This window comes from Lepisma saccharinum, chromosome 4 (genome assembly GCF_977018435.1).
Source record: "Lepisma saccharinum chromosome 4, izLepSacc3.1, whole genome shotgun sequence".
NCBI classification, from domain to species: domain Eukaryota; kingdom Metazoa; phylum Arthropoda; class Insecta; order Zygentoma; family Lepismatidae; genus Lepisma; species Lepisma saccharinum.
This window is the reverse complement of record NC_139232.1, coordinates 96,570,020-96,593,112: the sequence shown is the minus strand read 5'-3', so window position 1 is coordinate 96,593,112 and position 23,093 is coordinate 96,570,020. Positions and strand designations below refer to the sequence as shown.

General features: G+C 40.0%; 1 protein-coding gene across 1 annotated transcript in view; it reads left to right on the top strand.

Annotated features, from left to right (window-relative positions):
• The first annotated feature begins 946 nt into the window (after positions 1–946).
• LOC145986652 (scavenger receptor class B member 1-like) overlaps positions 947–23,093 on the top strand; it is a 62,525-nt gene continuing 40,378 nt past the window's right edge. The window contains exons 1-4 of the mRNA XM_083120926.1: positions 947–1,243; positions 4,829–4,920; positions 14,226–14,389; positions 21,879–22,020. Of these exons, the coding sequence (XP_082977052.1) occupies positions 1,129–1,243; positions 4,829–4,920; positions 14,226–14,389; positions 21,879–22,020 (513 nt within the window). The 5' untranslated portion in view covers positions 947–1,128. The remainder of the gene's footprint in view (positions 1,244–4,828; positions 4,921–14,225; positions 14,390–21,878; positions 22,021–23,093) is intronic.

Below are 23,093 nucleotides of genomic sequence, written 5' to 3'. Positions count from 1 at the left end.
GGCACATCACTGGGCACCACCTCTGATCGGGAGGGATGGCCGCTTTTCCAGGTCAAAGGTTTCTTTAATTCCGGAGTTTTGAGGGTGCGGGTTCGTTGACTAACTGGGATGTGCCCATCCTAAATAGCATCGTCATTGCTTAAGTACACCGAACGGCAAAATAAACAGTAGGCGAATTGTCCATTACCATTTTCATTCGGCCTGTATTACACAATATGATGATAATGAATTAAAATAAAGACATTAATAATTAGAGTGAGGGAAGGCAATGTCTACTTCGAATTAACGTAATTTCATTCAGTAAAACAACACAGGATGTAGAATAAAGGTAATGAAAATAGTGATGGAAAATTTGCCTACCATTATCATTGCCAGGGCCTCCCCGATGGCACAGTGGTAGCGTCGTCGCCTTGTAATCAAGGGGTCCCGGGTTCGATACCCGGTGGAGGCACATAGTGGTTCTAAAACGCCAAATCAATCAATTATCTTTGCCGTTGACTGTACACATTCTTGCATTCTGAATTATTTAATCTTTTTTTATATACAATCTGAGTCAACATATTTTATTCGCAGACCTGCCACAACGACCCCTCTACGCGACTGAGCAGAAAATAACAATGGTCAATTTGCATACTACTATCTTTGCCGGTCACTGTACGTACAGTGGGATCCATGAGTATTACCGTGCAAATTGTCCTGCACCTTGTTCGTGCAATTTATTTGACCCAATAAGAGCTTCAAGAATTAAGAGAAAACTCAAAACAAGCTGTTGACAACTTCTACACCACCATACATAAAAATCCATAGCTTAAAAATACACAGGATGTAAGAGAAAAATTAATGAAAAAGTCATGGACAATTTGCACGGTAATAATCATGGATCCCACTTACATGTTATATTTGTCAATTCACGATTACTCATAAGTGACGTCATAGTAATGAACCACCTGTTTTGACTGAAAACTGAAAAGAAAAGAGTAGCAGGAAGCGTCAGCGTTGTTTGGTTTCATTTTCGTCAAAGTTGACAAGTTATGAATCGCTTGCGGTAGTGTTCGAATACTTTATATCAGTGTGTATTTCTTAATAAGAACTATCATGTATTACGTTTAAACGTGTGTCAATTTAACAATGGAGAAGTTCCAGATAGAGGACTGTGAATACAGCCCAGTCAGCACCAGTGTTTCCGGCGAAAGAAGTCATACACAGCGACGAAAATGCTGTGGCTCACGACGGGATATATACAGTGAGTAAAATTAGAGGACAGTGTTATGTATCAACAGGTGATACCAGGGCAAAATATAACCTGTCAATGATTTAGCTGATGGAGTACACATGTTGAATTGAAATTACAAGATAAAGTTTGGGTAAAATTTACGTTTCCCCAAAACGTCTTTTTTCAATTTTACAGGAGAAATTACTTACCGAAATGCGTTTATTTATACTTTAGGAAGGTCTTGGAAGTTTGCTTTCAACTCGTTGAATTTTTTTTGCCGATAAATCATGTAATTTTCGACATTAATGTCGCTCCGATGCATGAAAGCTGTTCCCTTGATGTCCGTCTACTACGTGAACCAAATATTTGCGAGCGTCTCATGACGTAACAACCGGTCAGTGTTTCCAAACGCGCGGTTTTGTAACTGTGTAACAGTTCTAGAACGTAAATAAACGCGAGTTACTGTTCATCATTTCTGATTACGAACTTGCGACAACATAACGTGCACAGGATCAGTGGCGTGCTCAATGTGAGGTTGATGGGGGTGATAACCCCCCCCCTTTCGCCCAGTATCTCTAAGGCTATTTATGAATGGTTCGTGGGCTATTTATGTATGGTTCGTGGGGCTATCCGTGAATGGTTCGTGGGGCTATCTGTGAATGGTTCATGGGGCTCTTTTTCACTATTGAAACCTTTGCGTGGCCCTACTAACCTATCCACGCGCCAATCGTTCGTGGGGCTATATTTTTAACTATTGAAACCTTTGCGTGGCCCTACTAACCTATCCACGCGGTAATGGTTCGTGGGGCTATATTTTTAACTATTGAAACCTTTGCGTGGCCCTACTAACCTATCCACGCGCCAATGGTTCGTGGGACTAGCGCCAATGGTTCGTGGGGCTATATTTTTAACTATTGAAACCTTTGCGTGGCCCTACTAACCTATCCACGCGCCAATGGTTCGTGGGACTAGCGCCAATGGTTCGTGGGGCTATCTTTTTCACTATTGAAACCTTTGCGTGGCCCTACTAACCTATCCACGCGCCAGTGGTTTGTGGGGCTAGCGCCAATGGTTCGTGGGGCTATATTTTTAACTATTGAAACCTTTGCGTGGCCCTACTAACCTATCCACGCGCCAATGGTTCGTGGGGCTAGCGCCAATGGTTCGTGGGGCTAGCACCAATGGTTCGTGGGGCTATATTTTTAACTATTGAAACCTTTGCGTGGCCCTACTAACCTATCCACGCGCCAATCGTTCGTGGGGCTAGCGCCAATGGTTCGTGCGGCTATCTTTTTCACTATTGAAACCTTTGCGTGGCCCTACTAATCTATCCACGCGCCAATGGTTCGTGGGGCTATATTTTTAACTATTGAAACCTTTGCGTGGCCCTACTAACCTATCCACGCGCCAATGGTTCGTAGGGCTATATTTTTAACTATTGAAACCTTTGCGTGGCCCTACTAACCTATCCACGTGCCAGTGGTTTGTGGGGCTAGCGCCAATGGTTCGTGGGGCTATATTTTTAACTATTGAAACCTTTGCGTGGCCCTACTAACCTATCCACGCGCCAATCGTTCGTGGGGCTAGCGCCAATGGTTCGTGGGGCTAGCGCCAATGGTTCGTGGGGCTATATTTTTAACTATTGAAACCTTTGCGTGGCCCTACTAACCTATCCACGCGCCAATCGTTCGTGGGGCTAGCGCCAATGGTTCGTGCGGCTATCTTTTTCACTATTGAAACCTTTGCGTGGCCCTACTAATCTATCCACGCGCCAATGGTTCGTGGGGCTATATTTTTAACTATTGAAACCTTTGCGTTGCCCTACTAACCTATCCACGCGCCAATGGTTCGTAGGGCTATATTTTTAACTATTGAAACCTTTGCGTGGCCCTACTAACCTATCCACGCGCCAATGGTTCGTGGGGCTAGCGCCAATGGTTCGTGGGGCTATATTTTTAACTATTGAAACCTTTGCGTGGCCCTACTAACCTATCCACGCGCCAATCGTTCGTGGGGCTAGCGCCAATGGTTCGTGGGGCTAGCGCGAATGGTTCGTGGGGCTATCTTTTTCACTATTGAAACCTTTGCGTGGCCCTACTAACCTATCCACGCGCCAATCGTTCGTGGGGCTATATTTTTAACTATTGAAACCTTTGCGTGGCCCTACTAACCTATCCACGCGGTAATGGTTCGTGGGGCTATATTTTTAACTATTGAAACCTTTGCGTGGCCCTACTAACCTATCCACGCGCCAATGGTTCGTGGGACTAGCGCCAATGGTTCGCGGGGCTATCTTTTTCACTATTGAAACCTTTGCGTGGCCCTACTAACCTATCCACGCGCCAATGGTTCGTGGGGCTATATTTTTAACTATTGAAACCTTTGCGTGGCCCTACTAACCTATCCACGCGCCAATGGTTCGTGGGACTAGCGCCAATGGTTCGTGGGGCTATCTTTTTCACTATTGAAACCTTTGCGTGGCCCTACTAACCTATCCACGCGCCAATGGTTCGTGGGGCTATCTTTTTCACTATTGAAACCTTTGCGTGGCCCTACTAACCTATCCACGCGCCAATGGTTTCAGTTGCTTTGTTTTATTTCAATCACTTATCGCACAACACTCTTGCTACCTTGCGTTCTGACGTCAGCAGACTGAAGTTTATTTTTAGGCTAAAGGCCTATGTTGTTATCCATATCATTAAAATTTCAGTAACCACCAAACGTCTCTAATTCCCTTATTTTCGTATTTTCCACATTCATACTTACGTATTCTCCATACTAGTACCTAGATATTTTGCTATGAAGAAGGTCGCAACACTGCATAACCACTGATTATGGACTACGCTAGTCAAGATTTCTCCGCCATATCGCGTGTAACGCAAGCAAAAGCGAAGAAAATAAAAATACTCCATATTTCGAAAATTGAGATTATTTGCCTGCAAAAAACGAAACGCGAAATAGAAGAATCCTTACGAATGCAGAATATGTAAGTTTCAATGTGAAAAATACGAAAATAAGGGAATTAGAGACGTTTGGTGGTTACCGAAATGTTAATCAGAAGATACCTCGACGGACGTTGTAAACCTTGAAGAAACTCATTTCCGTAAGTAGTTTCTTGTGTAAAATTGAAGAAATGTGTCTGCAATGTATGAAACTGTTACCATAATGTATTTGTTTTTAGAGTAGAGGGTGATGGATTTAGGTGCAAACTGATAATTCAAATGTGGCTATTAGATTTTTCATGGTATCAATTTTGTCCTCTGGGGAAAATTAATGAATATTAATAATAATTATATGAATGTTAAAAATTGTACATATTTTTTTATTCTCCAAGTGCATTTATATTAGTGTAGATGTTGTCACAGTGCTGTGTGGTTGTTAAAGTTATGTTGATAGTGTTGTTTTTTAATTACCGAATGAAATTTGAAAGAATATTTGTTATTGTATTGAATAAATGTGTTCCAAAACCCTGTTTTTGTTAAGAAGTTTGCCTCATAGTGCATTATCGGTGCAAAAAGTCAATATGCTGCTGTGTCCGTAATTTTAAAATTAATCAGTTTAATGTATTAAGTTCGTGTGTATGTTATTGTTGATTTTTACTCCTTTTATTTTCAGTAACAATCATCCTAGCTCTTCTGTTGTTTCTTGTCATAGGAGCTGCTGCGGCATTGTGGTTTACAAATGCCGTTGACTACATTATTTTGCAAGTAAGTAATTGTGGTTTAATTGTGCTGAGTACAAATCTAATGTATGTATGTAAAATGTCTTTATTAGATCGTAATTGAGTCTATCACAGTGTGTTAACTTATTGATGATACAAGGGCAAAATTTTGAAAAGTTAGTAAAATCAACCTGTAATGAATCTATTTCACAGAAGTTTAGGAGTTTTGTAAAAATGTCCAGCTTGCTGAAAATCAGTAATATTAAAAGCTGTTGCTGCACTTAGCAGGAGTCTGTATCCAAGATGATGGTAAACAAATGTCTGCTTGAAACAAAGATACATGTAGGAGTATGTGGAAGTGAAACATTATTCTCTAGAAAGAATGCAGTACCAAGATGAGAAAGATGCTTTTTAATCCATTCAGTGCTAGTTTTTCTCAGTTCCAGGGACGGCAACAGGAGTGGGCACTGGTGGGCAACCGCCCTGCCAAAAATTCATGTGCCACCTTATTGCCCACCCAATCAAATTCAGTAAGTACATATACTTGGGGATATGTGAATGACTCAATAAATAAGTATATTCTGGTGTTCATAACATGTATATTTTACTTGTGAATTTTATCTATGCTAGAAATGTTCACATATTATTTATTTATTTGTCTCTTATTTTTTTGTGCCGCAGATTAAGGATCATGCCTTTTCTTACACTCAGACGGAGATTAAGGATCATGCCTTTTCTTACACTCAGCCACATTATTATCAACCCATAAAAAGCCAATTTTGTCATTAAAAAGTGAAAGTAATTACTAGAGCTATTGAAACAAAAAAATGTGATCATATTAATATTTCTATGATTAGAAGCAGCTAGTAGGCTTAGGAGGCTCAAAATTATGCAGGGTATGATCAAGATTAGATCAGAATTTAGGGTGAACTTGAGGACTGCAGCTCCGGGCCTCCACATACGTATATAAATCACGTCCTGAGTATGGTTAAAAAACAAGTAAAAACATCATCTTAGCTTTAGAACCTCCAGCAACACAATAAATTATTTTGACTATTTCATTATTATTAGAATAATTTAATCAAGAAGACTTAGATGAAGAGGTCATGTGACACGAATGGCAAAGGAAAGAATAGTTTACAGGATTCTTGTTGGGAAACCTGATGGTAAGAGACCAGTAGGAAGGCCAAGACGAAGATGAAGGAATAATGTTGAGATAAACCTAAAAGAAATCGGTAAGAATGGGAAAGATTTGATTGGTCTTGCCCCGCATAGGGACAGATGGAAGACTTGTGTTGCTGCAGCCATAAACCTTCGAGTTTAAGTATGCTATAGAGTGTAGTATTGTTTTAATTAGCTCTGCATTGAAATGCCTGAAGTGTCCCTTTCTTTATTTCATTACAATTTTTATATACCTGTCATGTTCAAATACTAATATGGTATGTGAAATATCAACTTTATATTCGTTCTAGTAATACGAAGGAATCACAATAATCATTACAATACCGAACTGAATAAATTTTGATAAATCAGTTATATATTGAAAAAGCTACATAATTATTCAATTGCTAATGAGTGACTTATCATATTTAGAAATCCTCCTTCGACACATAAATTTTGCCAAATGAATCAGTCTAAAATGTCAACAGAATCTGTAGATGCAGCTGCAGTAAAGAAAAAAAGTTATGTCATGAAGTATCCAGAAGACGTTTTTGTGAGTTTGTTTTTAAGCCCACTTTTATGCTCAGATAGGCTAATCGGGACTAAACCTACAGTTTAACGTGTAGTCAGAACCAGTGTGCATTGTGCTTCCACCAGAGGAGGTTGGAGTCGAACACAGGACCCCTTCAAAATAATGCGACAGTATTATGCCATTGGAGAAAAAAATATACAGAAAGAACTCGCAACAAACGTGTCATTTTACCTCCACAGGAGATGCGTCCATTTTAAGAGGGTGTATTGCCTGAGACAAATATTTGAGACTTTTGGGAAAAAAACGTCCTTGTTCACGGAATTAGCTGCTTTGATCTACTAACGAACACTGTGCAATGTGTTTCATTAGTAGAAAGTACCACCTCAACTTTTAAGTGGTATGTACTAATGAAACTCTATTTTTGGAAGAGTAAGTTGTGGATGATTTGTTCTATTTTAAGTCATTTTTCTGCTAATTTTGATAATGACGACAATAAGGTTCAGTGGTGATTAGATGAAAGTGCCAAAGGGGCGAAAATAAACACACGCGGACACTCAGAATTCAAACCCAATAAATTATTACTTCGACTGTGGTTTGAGGCTCCAGGGACTCGTTACCCTGCAAGAATTAAGTTCGCAGGGTATGCTGTACAGGACAGAGGTTGACATTCTAGTGTGTTCGAAATGGTCATGCCATACAACCCAATTCATTTATGAAAAATAGATGAATTATTCCTGGCACGGTGATCAACTTTGATGAATTCCTTGTGTCCTAAATAATTTTGTTACTTCCAAAAATATGTTCATGTAACCATACGTGTATTGCTTCTCCCGCATGAGTGACATGACTTAGTTCAGAAAACTAATATCAACTTAGCTAATAATCTCTTCAATTCTGAACGGATTTTTCAATTGTACTTGTTTATTACTTATGAGTGATATTTTGTCAAAACAACCTTTCATTAGCCTAGGAATACGCATATATACTTCATGGATAATGAACAAAGAATTTGTTTTTCGTGTGTTTTAAATCATTCCTAATAAGACGTTCATTTTAATCCAAACATTCGGTAGTGGGGATTAGAGGGAGCAGGAGGGGGGGTGAAGTTCCTCCCTGCACATTTTACCCCCTCACTATGACCTCTTTTTGCTAAGCCTTTTCTACCAAAATAAAGTATATTGCCCTTGCTCCTCAAATGTTGGCATCCAATCGCCCCTACTGCAAACATTCAGATAGATTTCTTGCAAGCTAAGAAAAATGACCTCCAAGGAGTAAGAGAACTCTTTCAGTCAAAAACTCGTACGATGAAAATACGAGGGCTATTTTTTTTCAAGGTCCGATCGGTCTCGAAATAAAAACCACAGTGAAATCAAAAATGTTTTTATTTGCAACATTTAGCTACACCTTCCAGCTACTTCTCTGCATAGTCGCCGCCCATATTTAGACATTTGTCGTAGCATGGTAGCAACTTTCCAATACCCTCGTCATACAAGGCAGCCACCTGTGTTTTCGGCTAATTCTCTACGCTGGTCTGCAGCTCTTTGTCTGTGCCAAAATGCTGTCCTAGCCAATGTTTCATGTGCGTAAAGAGATGAAAATCTGAGGGAGCCAAGTCAGAGCTGTAAGGTGAGTGATCAAACACCTCCCATCAAAAACGCTGCAGGAGCGTCTGTGTTGCAGCTGCAGTGTGCGGCCGAGCATTGTCATGAAGAAGGACAATGCCTGATGATGCTGTATGAGGCTGAAGTGATGGTCGTGCCACGTTCCATGAATTCCACCATCAACACTCCTTTTCTGTCCCAGAACACAGTAGCCATACACTTTCTGATGGGGAAGGTTTACTTACACCCCTCAGCATGAAGAAATCGAATGACTGCACGCACTTCACACTTGGCGTGCGACTCTAATGTTCTAGGCATGTTTCCGTGCTCACTGCACGCTCCGAACTGACACGTGCGACGTGACGGGATCAACGGGCATACTAGAGACACTGCGCAACACATTCGCTCACAGCTTCATCGGATTTTCAATGGGATTTTTATTTCGCGACCGATCGGACCTTGATAAAAAAAAAAAATAGCCCTCGTACTATGCTCAGGAACATGCATTTAAATTGCGAGAAACATCACGATTGTCTACCATGGCAGTTTATATCACTTGCCGAATACATAAAATCAAGTTGTTTTTTTTTTTTGCTTTTTTTTTGTTCACGAAGGGCATAATAATGTGATGCAACACAAGGATAAACCTAATTCACATTTGTTTCATTATACACTCCTCACAAAAAAAATTAAATTTTGTTATAGGCTATTAGGCACAAGTTTGGAATATTAATATATTAGGCAATAGGTGATAGGCACAGTGGCATATGTCGGCTTAAAGACGAGAACGTCCACCAGACAAATATCATGTATTGTTGCATTCCAAGGCCATGTCTGTCACTTATTGTCTAACGTAACAATATTCCAAACTTTTTGTGAGGAGTGTATTAATATGCATGATAGAATGTGTCCATCAGAGACAACAGGAAGGGAAATGGAACAAGTTGCGAGAATAGATTAGGAAAAGAATGAAGAGGAAAACTTGAAATGGAAAGGGAAAAGAAACGAGAAGAAAATCGAGAGTGTAAGAGAGAGAGGGGATACATATACTACGTCTTACATGTACGTATACTGTATATGGTCTTAAATTTATACTGCCCACCCTAATCTATCACTGGGGAGCTTCTGCCCATCCAGTCGAAAAATTCTGGCGCCACCCCTGCTCAGTTCCATGTAACCCTCTATCTGAACACCAGGATCCCTGATCCTGTACTGTGTTTGTTCAATAGATGATGAAAGTCATTGTCACCTATGTGTAAAATCAGGTTGGAGTTTGATGTGTTAACAGATAGGAGAGCAGCTTGAAATAGAACCAGTGTTCTGTTGCATCTCACAGGGTAGGCAAGACCCTCGTGTACAGAGTAAGTTACTATATTTTGTGTACCGATATCTACATTTCTGTTGTTTAATTATTGATTAATAAAAAGTAATTTGTGCCTTATGTTCAGCATTACAGTATTCTAACACATTTTCCACATTTTAGATTCATTTATGGCAATCCAAAGATTGAATATAATGACAGGGTCTGGCTGACAAGGTGTACAAACCACATAAAAATATATATGTGTACCAACAAAGGGTTAATTTATGTATTCTGTCCTTATGTATTATGCCTGGTGTGCCCATCTTGTTTTTTTGTTTACTTGGTGGCCATTCATGAGAATACATTACCATATTCTTCTTCCTTTTTTTTTATGCCATCCATGTGTTCTTTCCACCACTCTAGTAATACACTTTCCAGTCTCGCGAATGTATTCCTCTTTATGCCTTATTCTCTGTACGCCTACAACTTCCGAACTGTCTTGATTCTCATCCCTATGTATTTTTTTTATATAATATGTAGAGTTGGAAGTGGTCGGAAAAAAACTGCTTTGTGGCATTTTTGGTTGGGCTTTTTTCGGCTTTTTTTTACAAAAGTGTCAATGAAAATACAGGAGTTGGCAGTATTTTTCCTGTTCCATAGTTTTCGTGTATCTCCCTACTGTAAAATAGACACTCATTTCTAAATATAAAATACAATTTACAATATAAAATTCGTAGCTAGAGATAAACAGTGTTTTCAAGAAAACTGGCTTTTTTGAATGGGCGGTTCTTTCAGTGTGTTATCTTCATATTTCGGTAAGCTTGTTAAATATAACGATGTAGTATAAACATATTTACATAACTAGAGTAGTTTTGTGTGTTCTTAATACAACCTAATAGTATGATATGATTTTCAAAGTTTGAATTTGTTGTACGAACACGTACATGAAGCAAAGAAGAAAATACTGTTCTAGCTTTTGAAAATCTAGTATCAAATCTCTTTACATTAAATTTTGTGTTCAGTAAAATATATTTGTATTCTGGCTTTCCAGTACATCATGTATAATTTGGTTAAATGGCCGCTAAACCTGGTCACGGAGCAACTAGTGATGTACTTTGGCTGCTTGTTACAGTGGTTCTCATCCTTTGTGAGACCACAGCCCAGTAAATTTATTTCTTACAAGTCAATGCCCTGATCCCAACAATTTCACTCATAAATACATTTCTGATCTTTAAAATTTATATTGAAATAATACACTGCTGTTTGTGAAAATTACAACACCAAGAAGGAAACATATGATTGATATGAACTTTATACCACAGGTTAGGTACATGCCAATACACAAATGATTAGGGTTTCAGACCTGTATATGATCTCTGACCTTGAGAATTCAGTATGGTGTGAAGCCCACATGTGCTGCAAACAGAGCCTCTACACGTCGTGGCATGGAATCGAGGAGGGCCTGGATATGTTCCTGGGGAATCTCCCTCCACGCGGTTTACATGCGAGTCCACAAAGCATCAACAATGGTTGCGGGAGGGCCATGATGAACAAGTTGCCGACCAACCATATCCCGGACATGTTCGATGGGCGACATGTCAGGCGAACGTACAGGTCAGGGAAGCAGTGGTACCCGTCGTTCTTCGAAGACGGCTTGCACATTCCTCGCCACATGTGGTCGGGCATTGTCCTGCTGAAATATGGCATGTGGAGTTGCCTGAAGGAGGGGCACTGCCTCGGGCTCTAAAACCTCCCTGACGTAGCGGTTGCTGTTCAGATTCCCTTCAATACGTAGGAGGGGAGATGGCATGTTGTGTCCAATGGCGCCCCAAACCATCACACTTGCCGTTTGTCCGCTATGCCGCTCAACAATGCAGGTTGCCAGATTGCGTTCACCATGGTAGCGTCTAACACCTATGCGGCCATCACTGTAGGACAAGTTTAAGCGGGACTCGTCCGAAAACACTACATTTTGCTACTTAACATGGCAGCGACGGCATTCACGCGCCCATTGCAGTCTGAGGCGTTTGTGGTTTCTGGACAATGGAAGCCGACGCAATGGCATGCGTGCCACCAGCCCAACCCGCAGCAGACATCATCGTACCGTCGACGCAGACAGGTCCACAACCGTTGTAGTGCTCCAGCGTCAAGCCAACACTGTGGACGAAGCTGTACGGTCTGTTACAGCCATGCGGACAAGATGACGGTCATCCCGTGCTGTGGTCACATTCCGTGGTCCAGTACCTGCTCGTCGCTGTGTACGACCTTCTTCTATCCACTGGCTCCACGCATGCATCACTGTCATAGCAGCATGCCCTGTATGAGCCGAAATGTCACGGTATGATAAAACCGCTTCCCGGAGACCGCCCATTCTGCCCCGTTCGAACACACTCACATGCTGATATTGCACCATTTGACGTCGACGAGGCATACCAGCACTTGCTTTCACATTTCCACTTTGTTTGACGGCTCTTCACTGACTGAGCTTGGCATAACACTGACCTTTCTGGTCACACAAGAGAGGGCGCTGCTGGGCCTACATGCACGCCATCTCTCTGCAATCCTAATCACTTATTGCTGGTACACTGCTCTACACATCTTCCGAGTTTGGATTCATGTGGGCCATTATTTCTGGGTGTTGCAATTTTCACAAACAGCAGTGTATATGCACCATTAATTAATATTAATATATCAACTATGGTATAATCATAGTTCAATTATGTATAGACTTGCTGTCAAATATAAGATTAGATTTAAATTAGTTGTCAACCCCTGGGTGCAATGGATCTTTTGCAGACCGGTGGTTGTAAAACACTGGCACTAAAACTGAAGCAGATGTAAATAAGACTGGGTGCAAATGGCAAAAATAAATCTTTAAGAAATCTGGACTGAACCTACAGTTTCAAATTATATCTGAAGGATTCTTCCTCCACTGAGTATTGAACCTCAGACCCGTTCTTATTACAAGGCAACATCATTACTTTATGTCACTCCAGAGGCCCTTTCATGATTATGAAAGGAATCTTCTATCAAAACATCAGCATTTTCTCAGACAGTACTTGCAATTTGTTTTCTGTAACTTCAGGCTAAATTAAATCTTAATCTCTGATGAAGTAACCAACAATCTTGTTAAGTATAGAGAACATTCAGACCGAAGCAACACATGACAGTAGGGGGTGTAACATTGAAGTGACGAGCAACATGGACCCCTTCAGTCTATAAGAAAGCATTCACCACACATGCACAAACAAGACCGAGACGACACAATGTGTGCCACTGAAGGAGCTTTCAGACTGAAGTCACAGATGACAAGGGACACAGTCTCCTTCAGTATAAAGCAAAGCATTCACCATGCATGCAAGAACAACAGACTGAAGCGGCACGATGCACCCTATTGAGAAAATAGTATAGTCCGAGCAACATGCAAGTGACATGTTTAGCTGTTTGTTGCTCTTCGGTTCAAAAGGTTGAATGGATTACTGAGGGTCTGCTTCCAAGTGACACATGTCACTAGTTGCTTCGGCCTGAAAGTTCCCTGAGAATACTGTACAGACCAAGTGACAAGAGACACTTGCAACTTATGTTGCTTCGGTTCGAAAGATTGCATTTACTTCTAAGGGTTGGTTTCCAAGAGCCACATGTTGCTTCAGTCGCAAAGCTCCATTAAAATGGATATACACACACATTCACGTAATATGTATACTTCTGCATTTGTGTTGTGAAGAATAAACATTTTTAATTGTCCCAAAACATCAAATATTTTGATATTAACATTTGTTTCATATTTTTTTACATCCAACATTTAAATTCATACACAAACATATACAAGTTTGTTTTAAGTCCATTTCATGGTCAGATGTGCTCATCAGGACTACATGTTCAGTTTTAACCCTAGCTTACCCATGCCGTACGAGAAACTTGCATACCAGGGGCAACTCAAAGGGCCACACTTTTCTTTATCACTAAAATTCAAGAAACCATTTTATTATTGAATCACTGCTTCCTTTGCTGATTACATAAGCAGTTATTTATTAATTATAATAATTACAAAAATTACTATCATTAATAGAAAATAATAGCCAATTATTACATGTCTCACATAGGTTATATTTTATCATTAACTAAAACTCACAAAATCCATAATAATTTTTATTAATGCTTTTTTGTTTGCAGAAGTGTATTTGTTTATTAAATATAATAATTACAATAATTAATATCATTACCAACTAATTATACACTGTCACTGGCATGAGTTTCTCGAATGAGACACATTCAAAGATGGCACCTGATACGCTCACCAAGTGCATTTAGTAAGAAATATTGGGAACATCCTAGGAAACAATGTAATTTATTATTTTCAAACGGTTGACAAATTTAAAAAATAGAGGTGGTGGGTGGGCCTGCAAAGTGCCCCCCTCCCCTCAACTCCCCAGTTAGCTAGGTTTAAAACTGTATCTGAACCACTGTATGTCCACTGGGATTGGCCAATATCTGTCTTTTGGCTGCTACATGATGTAAATTTGTTTAGCTAGTTGTAAAATATGTCACTACAAACCTGTAAACTCATAACAGTAACTTCAAGTGAAATAGGTTAGCTTTAATTGGTAAAAGGACAAAATTTCCGTTTTTACCAAAAAAGACGGCTTTTTATCGAAAAAATAACCGTCCATTCAAAAAGGAACTGTAAATAATGTGTAATTTACTTGTCCTTTTTCCATATTTTCTACTGATCCATGTGTATTTCTCTCCACCAGTATACAATGGTATTGAAGAAGGGCTCAACAGCATACAAGTTGTGGGTTAAACCTCCGGTACAGCCTTTGATGAAAGTCTACATATATAACTACACAAATATAGACGAATTTGGAAAATATGAAGGAAAAATTAGAGTTCAAGAACTAGGCCCATATACTTACAGGTATGTATTTGTATTTAACACACAAAAGAACGAGAATGAAAGTACCTTGTATAACACCATTAAGCCTTGTTTCCATTATTATGAAAAAATATAAATATGCTGACCAAGGCAGTAATTTATTTTATTAAAAACATAAACTAAACGTAACGTTTCAACCTTCTAGCAAGGTCTTCATCAGACTCTGTATCAAGTACAAAAGTAACAAGATACCAAAAACAGGGCATTATATACACAAAACATAACTCCCTCCAGACTAATAGAAAGTTGTTTTGGAACTTTCTCGCAGGTGGCTTTCACTATACTTTCACCTAATAGGCGAAAAATATATACTTTCATATAGAATGTGGATTGGGCTTTATATATCACGCTCTTTTTCCTTCATTTTCTTCCTTCTCCTCTCCTCTTTCTCTCTTGTCCTTTCCACTCTTTCTAACACTTTCTTCCATTCTTTGTTTAACTTCAGTCCCCCATTCCAGTTCATTGTGTCTTCTTCACCTTTCTTCTCTATTTCCTTGGCTTCCTTCCATTTTCTCACTAGCATTCTCTTCTCCCTTCCTATCTGCTTAGCCTCATCCCACTCTATGTCATGTCCTGTTTCTCTCGTGTGTTTAAATATCGCATTTCTCTCTCTTTTAAGTCGTACATCATCCCTATGTTGTTTCAACCTATCTTTCAGTCTCTTTTTCGTTTCTCCTATGTACACACTCTGACATTCTTTACATTTTACTTCGTAGATAATCCCTTCCTCTTCCTCTTCTCTGTTTTCCTTTTTCTTGTTTGCATTCTTCGCTATTCCTCTTCCTCTTCTCTGTTTTCCTTTTTCTTGTTTGCATTCTTCGCTATTCCTAAGAGGAAGGGATTATCTACGAAGTAAAATGTAAAGAATGTCAGAGTGTGTACATAGGAGAAACGAAAAAGAGACTGAAAGATAGGTTGAAACAACATAGGGATGATGTACGACTTAAGAGAGAGAGAAATGCGATATTTAAACACACGAGAGAAACAGGACATGACATAGAGTGGGATGAGGCTAAGCAGATAGGAAGGGAGAAGAGAATGCTAGTGAGAAAATGGAAGGAAGCCAAGGAAATAGAGAAGAAAGGTGAAGAAGACACAATGAACTGGAATGGGGGACTGAAGTTAAACAAAGAATGGAAGAAAGTGTTAGAAAGAGTGGAAAGGACAAGAGAGAAAGAGGAGAGGAGAAGGAAGAAAATGAAGGAAAAAGAGCGTGATATATAAAGCCCAATCCACATTCTATATGAAAGTATATATTTTTCGCCTATTAGGTGAAAGTATAGTGAAAGCCACCTGCGAGAAAGTTCCAAAACAACTTTCTATTAGTCTGGAGGGAGTTATGTTTTGTGTATATAATGCCCTGTTTTTGGTATCTTGTTACTTTTGTACTTGATACAGAGTCTGATGAAGACCTTGCTAGAAGGTTGAAACGTTACGTTTAGTTTATGTTTTTAATAAAATAAATTACTGCCTTGGTCAGCATATTTATATTTTTTCAAAGTACCTTGTATGTTTCAAATATTAATTGATGTTTCTGAAATTCTTAGTCTGTGTTTTGTTTTAGAATTGTTCTGTAGGCAGGGATGGAAAATGATCAGTAAAATTTGTTCTTTTCATCTTTGTTTGTAATTTGTAGGGCTGAGCCGATGCCCATGTATCAGTATCGGAAAGTATCGGTTGGAATTTATTTACCGATACAGACAGATACTGTACAGACCAAACCTACAATCATTGTTCAGAAAGTATAAATACAATAATACAATACAATAATTTACAACCTTAGTGACAATGAAGTTCGACCAGTCACAAATATAGGAGTGCGTTGTGAAAGTAGGAGAACACATTCATATGCTGAACATATTTTATTCAGCAGGCTACATGGAACAAAGGAAAACATAAATTTCCACTGCAACGCAGCAATGTATGGTGTCCACACAAAATAAAACATTTTCGTCCATCTACACGTGACATTGAAGTTCGACCACTGTTAGAGGGGATCCTGTTTACCATGGTGTGACGCCGCCCCGTCAGCGAATGACTGTGGCAATGCGTCGGGGCATGCTACGGACGAGTCATTCAAGGTATTCCACATCGATGCGATGCCATTCCTCCTGCAGGCAGGCGATAAGAGCAGCCACTGTCGTGGGTCCCCTCTGTTGCACACGTTGCTTAAGAACACGCCATACATTCTCAATGGGCGAGAGGTCGGGACTCGATGGTGGCCATGGCAGAGTTCGCACGTGATGGCGAGTCAACCATTCTCTTGTCAGCCGCGCTGTATGAGGCCTGGCATTGTCGTGTTGAAAGATGAGACGCCGCCTGTGGAACAGATGCCTTTGCACTGTGGGAAGATGCCGCTCCAGTATGCATGTATAGAGTGTGCATTCACAATGCCCTCACAGACGTGTAGTGGGCCAACCCCAGATGCCATCATGCATCCCCATACCATCACTGACGCAGGTTTCTGTACCCGACGTGCATAACATTTTGCTTCATTCTGTTCCTCCTTCCGACAAATGACTGTTTTCCGTATTTTCCCGTACACAACATGGATTCGTCAGTCCACAAAACCCTGTTCCACTGCCGAAATGTCCATCCCCGGTACATTCGTGCCCACCGTAGTCGATTGCCTTTGTTCAACATGGAAAGGAAGGGTTTACGTTTCGTCTTGTACACTCGGTAACCGCATCGCTGTAGGTAACGGCGAATGGTTCTGGTTGACACTTCAATGTGAAAGCGTTCTCGAGTCCACAGTCGTAATTCGCCCACAGAAACATGATTGTTGGTCTGGATATAGCGCCTAAATATCCGTAGGTCATGCACGCTCAGTACGCGTTTTCGACCGGGGGCCTTACCTGGCTCTGTAGTACCCGTATTTTGATGGTGTTTGATGATGCAGTGGACGGTTGACTTGGGTAAGTTCAGTTGGCGCCCTATTTCTTGTTCACTGAGTCCATCCCGTTGCAACTCCACCACTCTTCTCCTCACGGTGTTGTCAATAGGTTTGCCCCTGGCCATGGTGATGATGCACTGTGGTTCCTCGGTGCACAGCACGTGCTTAAATACGGCGGACTCCCTTATCGTGTCCGTGACGTCATGCTTCCGTCGTATGCGCCACTATCTGGAATTTTCCGTATGGGTCTGATGCCTGGTCGAAGTTCAATGTCACGCATATAGTTCAACGTTTTCGTTCTTTACGTGACCTTGGGTGCAACATGCTGGGATCACGATTCTTGCCTGCTCACATGCCTCCTCTTACACACATGTGTCACTTCTGCGGGTCACCCATTCCACCGCCTATGCCTCTGTGCATTTAATCACGTATTCCTTTCTGGTCGAACTTCATTGTCACCAAGGTTGTAGTAATGTACGTATAATATTGAATAGTCAGCACTCACATTATGTTGTTACTTTGCCTGAGCATCAGCATATAAGTCTGTTTCTTTTACGATAAGATCAACAATGTCCTTATCAAAAAACAAGAGAAAAGCATCAAGTACACTACTTTTTTTTGAAGTCCACATGCACCAAAAAAAGCTAGTTTTGTTGCCTGATAAGACAATTCAATTTCTTCCATCCCACTTCACATCCAAAGCAGCAACACGTGACAAATCTGTTTCGTAATTAGCACTGTTTTCATTTGATTGTTCAGATTCAACTTCAGTGTAGTGTAAATTACTTTCCTCACTACCTGACAATAATCTAGAGGATGAATCATTGTCATTTTCTACAATAATTTCACAAATTTTGTCGCTCACAAGATCCTTCAATCTGCTGCTCCTCGCCATCCTTTTTTACAAAAAACTATTGCAAACAAGGAACAAACAAAAGTAACTTTCGAAATGTTTTTGCAAAATGACACTAGGTGGCAGAAAAATACAGTCTCACTAGCAGATAAAATTTGTTTCTTTCCATGCCAATAGACGGCACGGAACAGGCATTCATTTAGAGCCATGATTAGGATGTATGGTGTACGTCAAACCGCACATGATAGAAACGTGTAGCTCAGTACGCTGTACATCAAACTGGCATTAGGGGTTAACCCTTAGTCCGCCGCCGTTGCAAATATGCAACAAAAAAAAGTATGTCCTTTGTGGCCGCCGTTGCAGATGTGCAACAAACAGCTTTAGATACAATTATTGAGGGTTTGCCGCACTTATATTTGTATATTGAGGTTGAAACACTTACAATTCATTCGGGAACATGTTTTGCAATAGTGTTTACGAAAATTACAAAAATCCCCCCCCTTTTCTCGGAATATGTCACGTGTTTCAGCTACTCAGTTGACAGACACAATAAATGCTTGGTATTTACGATGCTGTTTTCCTCCAAACTTCCAACGCTGTGATTTAGCACTGATAAGGCACACATTCTTCTTTGTGTTTGGACCTGGTGATCCAGCTGAAGTAATGGCAGGGAGGGGGGTCAAGGAGAGGGGGGATTGGATGAGGTTTGCTGGTGTCCGCTTTCTGTCGCCTCTATGTTAGAAATGCAATGAAGCTTGACCATAGCCAGAGACCAGAAGCATGAGTCTATCCAGAAGTATAGACAAAACAAACTATTGCAAAGGCTCCCTCCCCTCCTCTGTTAGGAAAGGCCTCGCCGTAATCGGTTCTGCGCAGTGGCTGTGAATCATATAACAGCTCATCGATCTCCCTAATGCACAATCGTTTCCTTCTGGACATATTTCCACAAAGAGCCGAGTCAACAGGGAAGAAATAGATTCACAATAGCTACACAAGATGCAAGTGTGAACGAAAAAGAAGTAAAAGTTAGGGGTTTCTCCCCAAAGTTGCTGGAGAAGAGGGGACAAACTCCACATTTTTATGTTTTTTACATTGAAATTCGGGGGATGCAGCCCCCAACCGTAACCCCAACCTCCCACGGTTGGGGCATCCAAATTTTACATGGTTGCATGCACTGATGTTCTACCTGCAAAACAAAAGTTATCCGAAGTAGATTGGTCCCATAGTGTCCGAGTTATAACAATTTTATGAATAATATGCAAATTGGCTAAAATCCGCTGTTTTGAGTTAAAAAAACAGAGTTTTACGTTTTGCCTTATTATTCAAATTGGATTGCACCCACAAACATGAATCAAGTTTCATTCTGTTGCGGAAGGTCCATTCTTTGAAATAAAGCAAGAGTTCCGCTTTTCTCCCCACAGAAGCTGGAGAAGAGGGAACAAACTCCACATTTTTATATTTTTTCCATTGAAATTCGGGGGATGCAGCCCCTGCCCTTAAGCCCCACGCGGTTGTGGCATCCAAATTTTACATGATTGCATGTGCTGAAGTTCTACCTGCAAAACAAAAGTTATCCGAAGTAGATTGATCCCATAGTGCCAGAGTTATTACGATTTTTCTCCATTAGTATACGAATTCAAATTTCGTGCTCAAGGGTTAAAGGATTGGTGGGGGGGGGGGGGCAGGTGCCTGTGCATGTTACAGAAAAATCGTTTTTCTGTAAAAAAGAACAAGAAGTTGAAGAAAACTCACGAGAGCCCTCCTACCTACTTGCCTCTAAGTGCAGCACACCACTTTGCCACCCATTCCCAGGACAACTCTCTGCTGACCACCACCTCCCACAAGACAATGTTTTATGCAAATTCCTTCACAGTCACTGCTACCAGAGTGTGGAACGAACTCCCTAATGCCATAAGAAACTCTTCTTCTCTCGGTTAATTAAAATCAAAATTACAAAATAATCTTCTGGAGTCTAACTTACCAGTACTGAAAACAGGAAAATACAATAAAATGAAACCTTTTGTGTAAACTTGTAGGACCAACACCCGCTGACTTTTCTGTAATTTGAGTATTTTTTTATGTATATGTGTTTGTTTTATGTGTATTTTTTACTTTTCTTACTGTGTATATGTATTTTCTGTGCTTGTGTGTTTCTTTTTTGTGTTATTATTTTTATTATTATTTATTCTAAGGCTTTTAGTTTTTAATATTTCACAGTTTTAATCAATTTTTTTATAATATAAAGTAGAGATGGTTAAGTGGAAGAAAATGCTTGTGCCTTAACTTCGCCATCCAAAGCAATAAATAAATATATTTTGCATTTCAATACCTGCCACACACTACTCTTACAAAAGAAAAAAAAGTGATTGTTTTACTGCCTTGCATAATTTTGTACAATAATGAAAACATTGTCTTATCATCAATAAAAAAATTGCAAAGACTGGCTATGGAAATGTTGGAAGACAGATAATAATTTGTTAAAAATGAAATCCCATCTTTAGTTTTGGGATGACAATTTATTGATAGGTCAGTAACTTGTCAGTTTTTTTTTTGTTTTTTTTTTTCAGTTAAATCAGTAATTTGGAACACTTGACTATTTTCCACCCCTAGGTAGGTAATATTATTGTATACAAGGTATGACATCCGTAAAAGTAAAATATCTGCCAAAGATATAGCTGAACCCAGAGCAAGCCAATCATAGGATGCAGTCTAAGCTCCACCCATTTTACAGTGTGTAACTCAAGACAAAATATTGACTCATGTAACAAAACCCCTATTCTGGGATCAGACATTTTCTCAGCAAACATCTGCAGTAGCAGATTTCACAAATAGGGTAGGTTCAACTGAAGGTGTTCAGGCATTGCACTTCCAGTGGCATGGCCAGGATTTTTGAAAGGGGGTTAGGTTTTATTATTTTTATTATATTAATATGTGTGAATATCCAAATTTCCCCCCGAAAATATATCGAATTCCAGTATATAGATGGCCAGAGCCTAACTACCGACTGCTGGCCCCACTCCTATCAGAGGTGGTAGATCATACAACCAGTTACGGAGTGATGTGTGGCCAGCACGACAAACCCCCAGTCGTTGTAATTTTCCATGACCAGGTTACACTACTCATTCGTAGCTCCCCAATTTTCTCAGGTTACACTACTCATTTGTAGCTCCCCAATTTTCTCAGGTTACACTACTCATTCGTAGCTCCCCAATTTTCTCAGGTAACACTACTCATTTGTAGCTCCCCAATTTTCTCAGGTAACACTACTCATTCGTAGCTCCCCAATTTTCTCAGGTTACACTACTCATTCGTAGCTCCCCAATTTTCTCAGGTAACACTACTCATTTGTAGCTCCCCAATTTTCTCAGGTTACACTACTCATTCGTAGCTCCCCAATTTTCTCATGATGGTCGGTGGCCACCAGTCTCATGCACAGGCCGAAATCTCAGGAGAAAAGTTGTTATGCTTCTCCCAGGATACTCGAACCTGTGCGTGTCCCATAGCCACAGCCAAAGCATGACACCTTAGATCGCACAGTCACGGTGGGGGATGGTAAAAGTTATTGCCTATTACTGAACTGTAAGAATTGTATGTTGATTGTAATTATTCTGACTTTACTAAATTGTCACTTTTCTTCTTCTGAAAAATTATGGTAATATTGTTTCATGGCCGCAACTAGTAAAACGTTAATAAGCTTATATCTTTATTATCATTATCTTTTACAGAGAAACCTTGGAGAAAGTGAATGTGGAGCATAATTACGACAGAACAATTTCCTTCCAGAACAACAAAAGGTTCACTTTCTTGCCTGAGAAGTCGAGGGGAAGTCCAAGTGATGAAATATTTGTGCCTAATGTCCCTTTGATGGTAAGTTCGTTGAGGATTAACCAGTTCTTAAATGAAATTTAACTGTTAGTCTGTGTCTATTGTTAGGTATGCATGCCAATCTGTGATAATGGAAAAATTATTGTCCTGCCAGCTGAAATTCTAGCTAGAATGATAGTGATATTTTGTCTCTATTAGGGACTTGCCAAAATAATCAATCAATCAACATTTATTGGCTACATGTACAGCAGAACTTCTCCATAACTGACACAAATGGGTAACATGAAAATGTCTGCTATAAAGTGTTCTCATGTGTTTAGATGTTTTAATAATGAAATCTACAAATGACAAAATTGCTAACAATTTCAATTTTATTGACATAAAAGTTTTGAATTTCTTCTGAGTGTAACAAACAAAATTTATTATGCATGTAAATATTTACTAATTGTTTTTACTGTTCAAGCTTGAATGAATTGTTCAAAAGCAAAATTGCCAACTTTCAAGTTGTGTGTGCTGGTAAAAGAAAGTTGACCATTATTATTTTGTACTGCAACCTGCACTGCATTTTGCAGACTATACCGCATTTGTTACAACCTGTCTCGCTTCTCGTGCTTGCTGGCTTTTCTAGCAGAAACCACCGAAGCCAAGCTGTGAATAAAATACGCGGAAATGCACAAATATACACAATTTTCCTTCCTGAATGTTCCAGCTAAGATGACACTAAACACAAAAAGGACACAAGCAAATATCGCCAGAATAAATTCCATCCTGGACATTTTTAAACGCACACTAATCAGCACCACGCTTACAAAACAAGCTTCTTCAACAAAAGACAAACAAAACACGTGAGTTAGACTGCAACATGGCAACAGCATCTACGGAAGTGCCTTTCTTCTGCCTTCCATTCGGTCCTCACTGCCCAGCAGATGACTTGTTCCTCGTTTCTCATTTTCACCGAAACTGTCGAACGATCGCTAGCGCGGGAAACGGGACAGGTTCGAACAAACGTGGTATAGTGAGGCTACGACGTCTGAACTCACAGCCAGTATAATCTTCTGTGCTGTTGTGTTGTGTAGTCTGCATGTGTGTGTATGTCTCTTCATCCATTTCGTCTT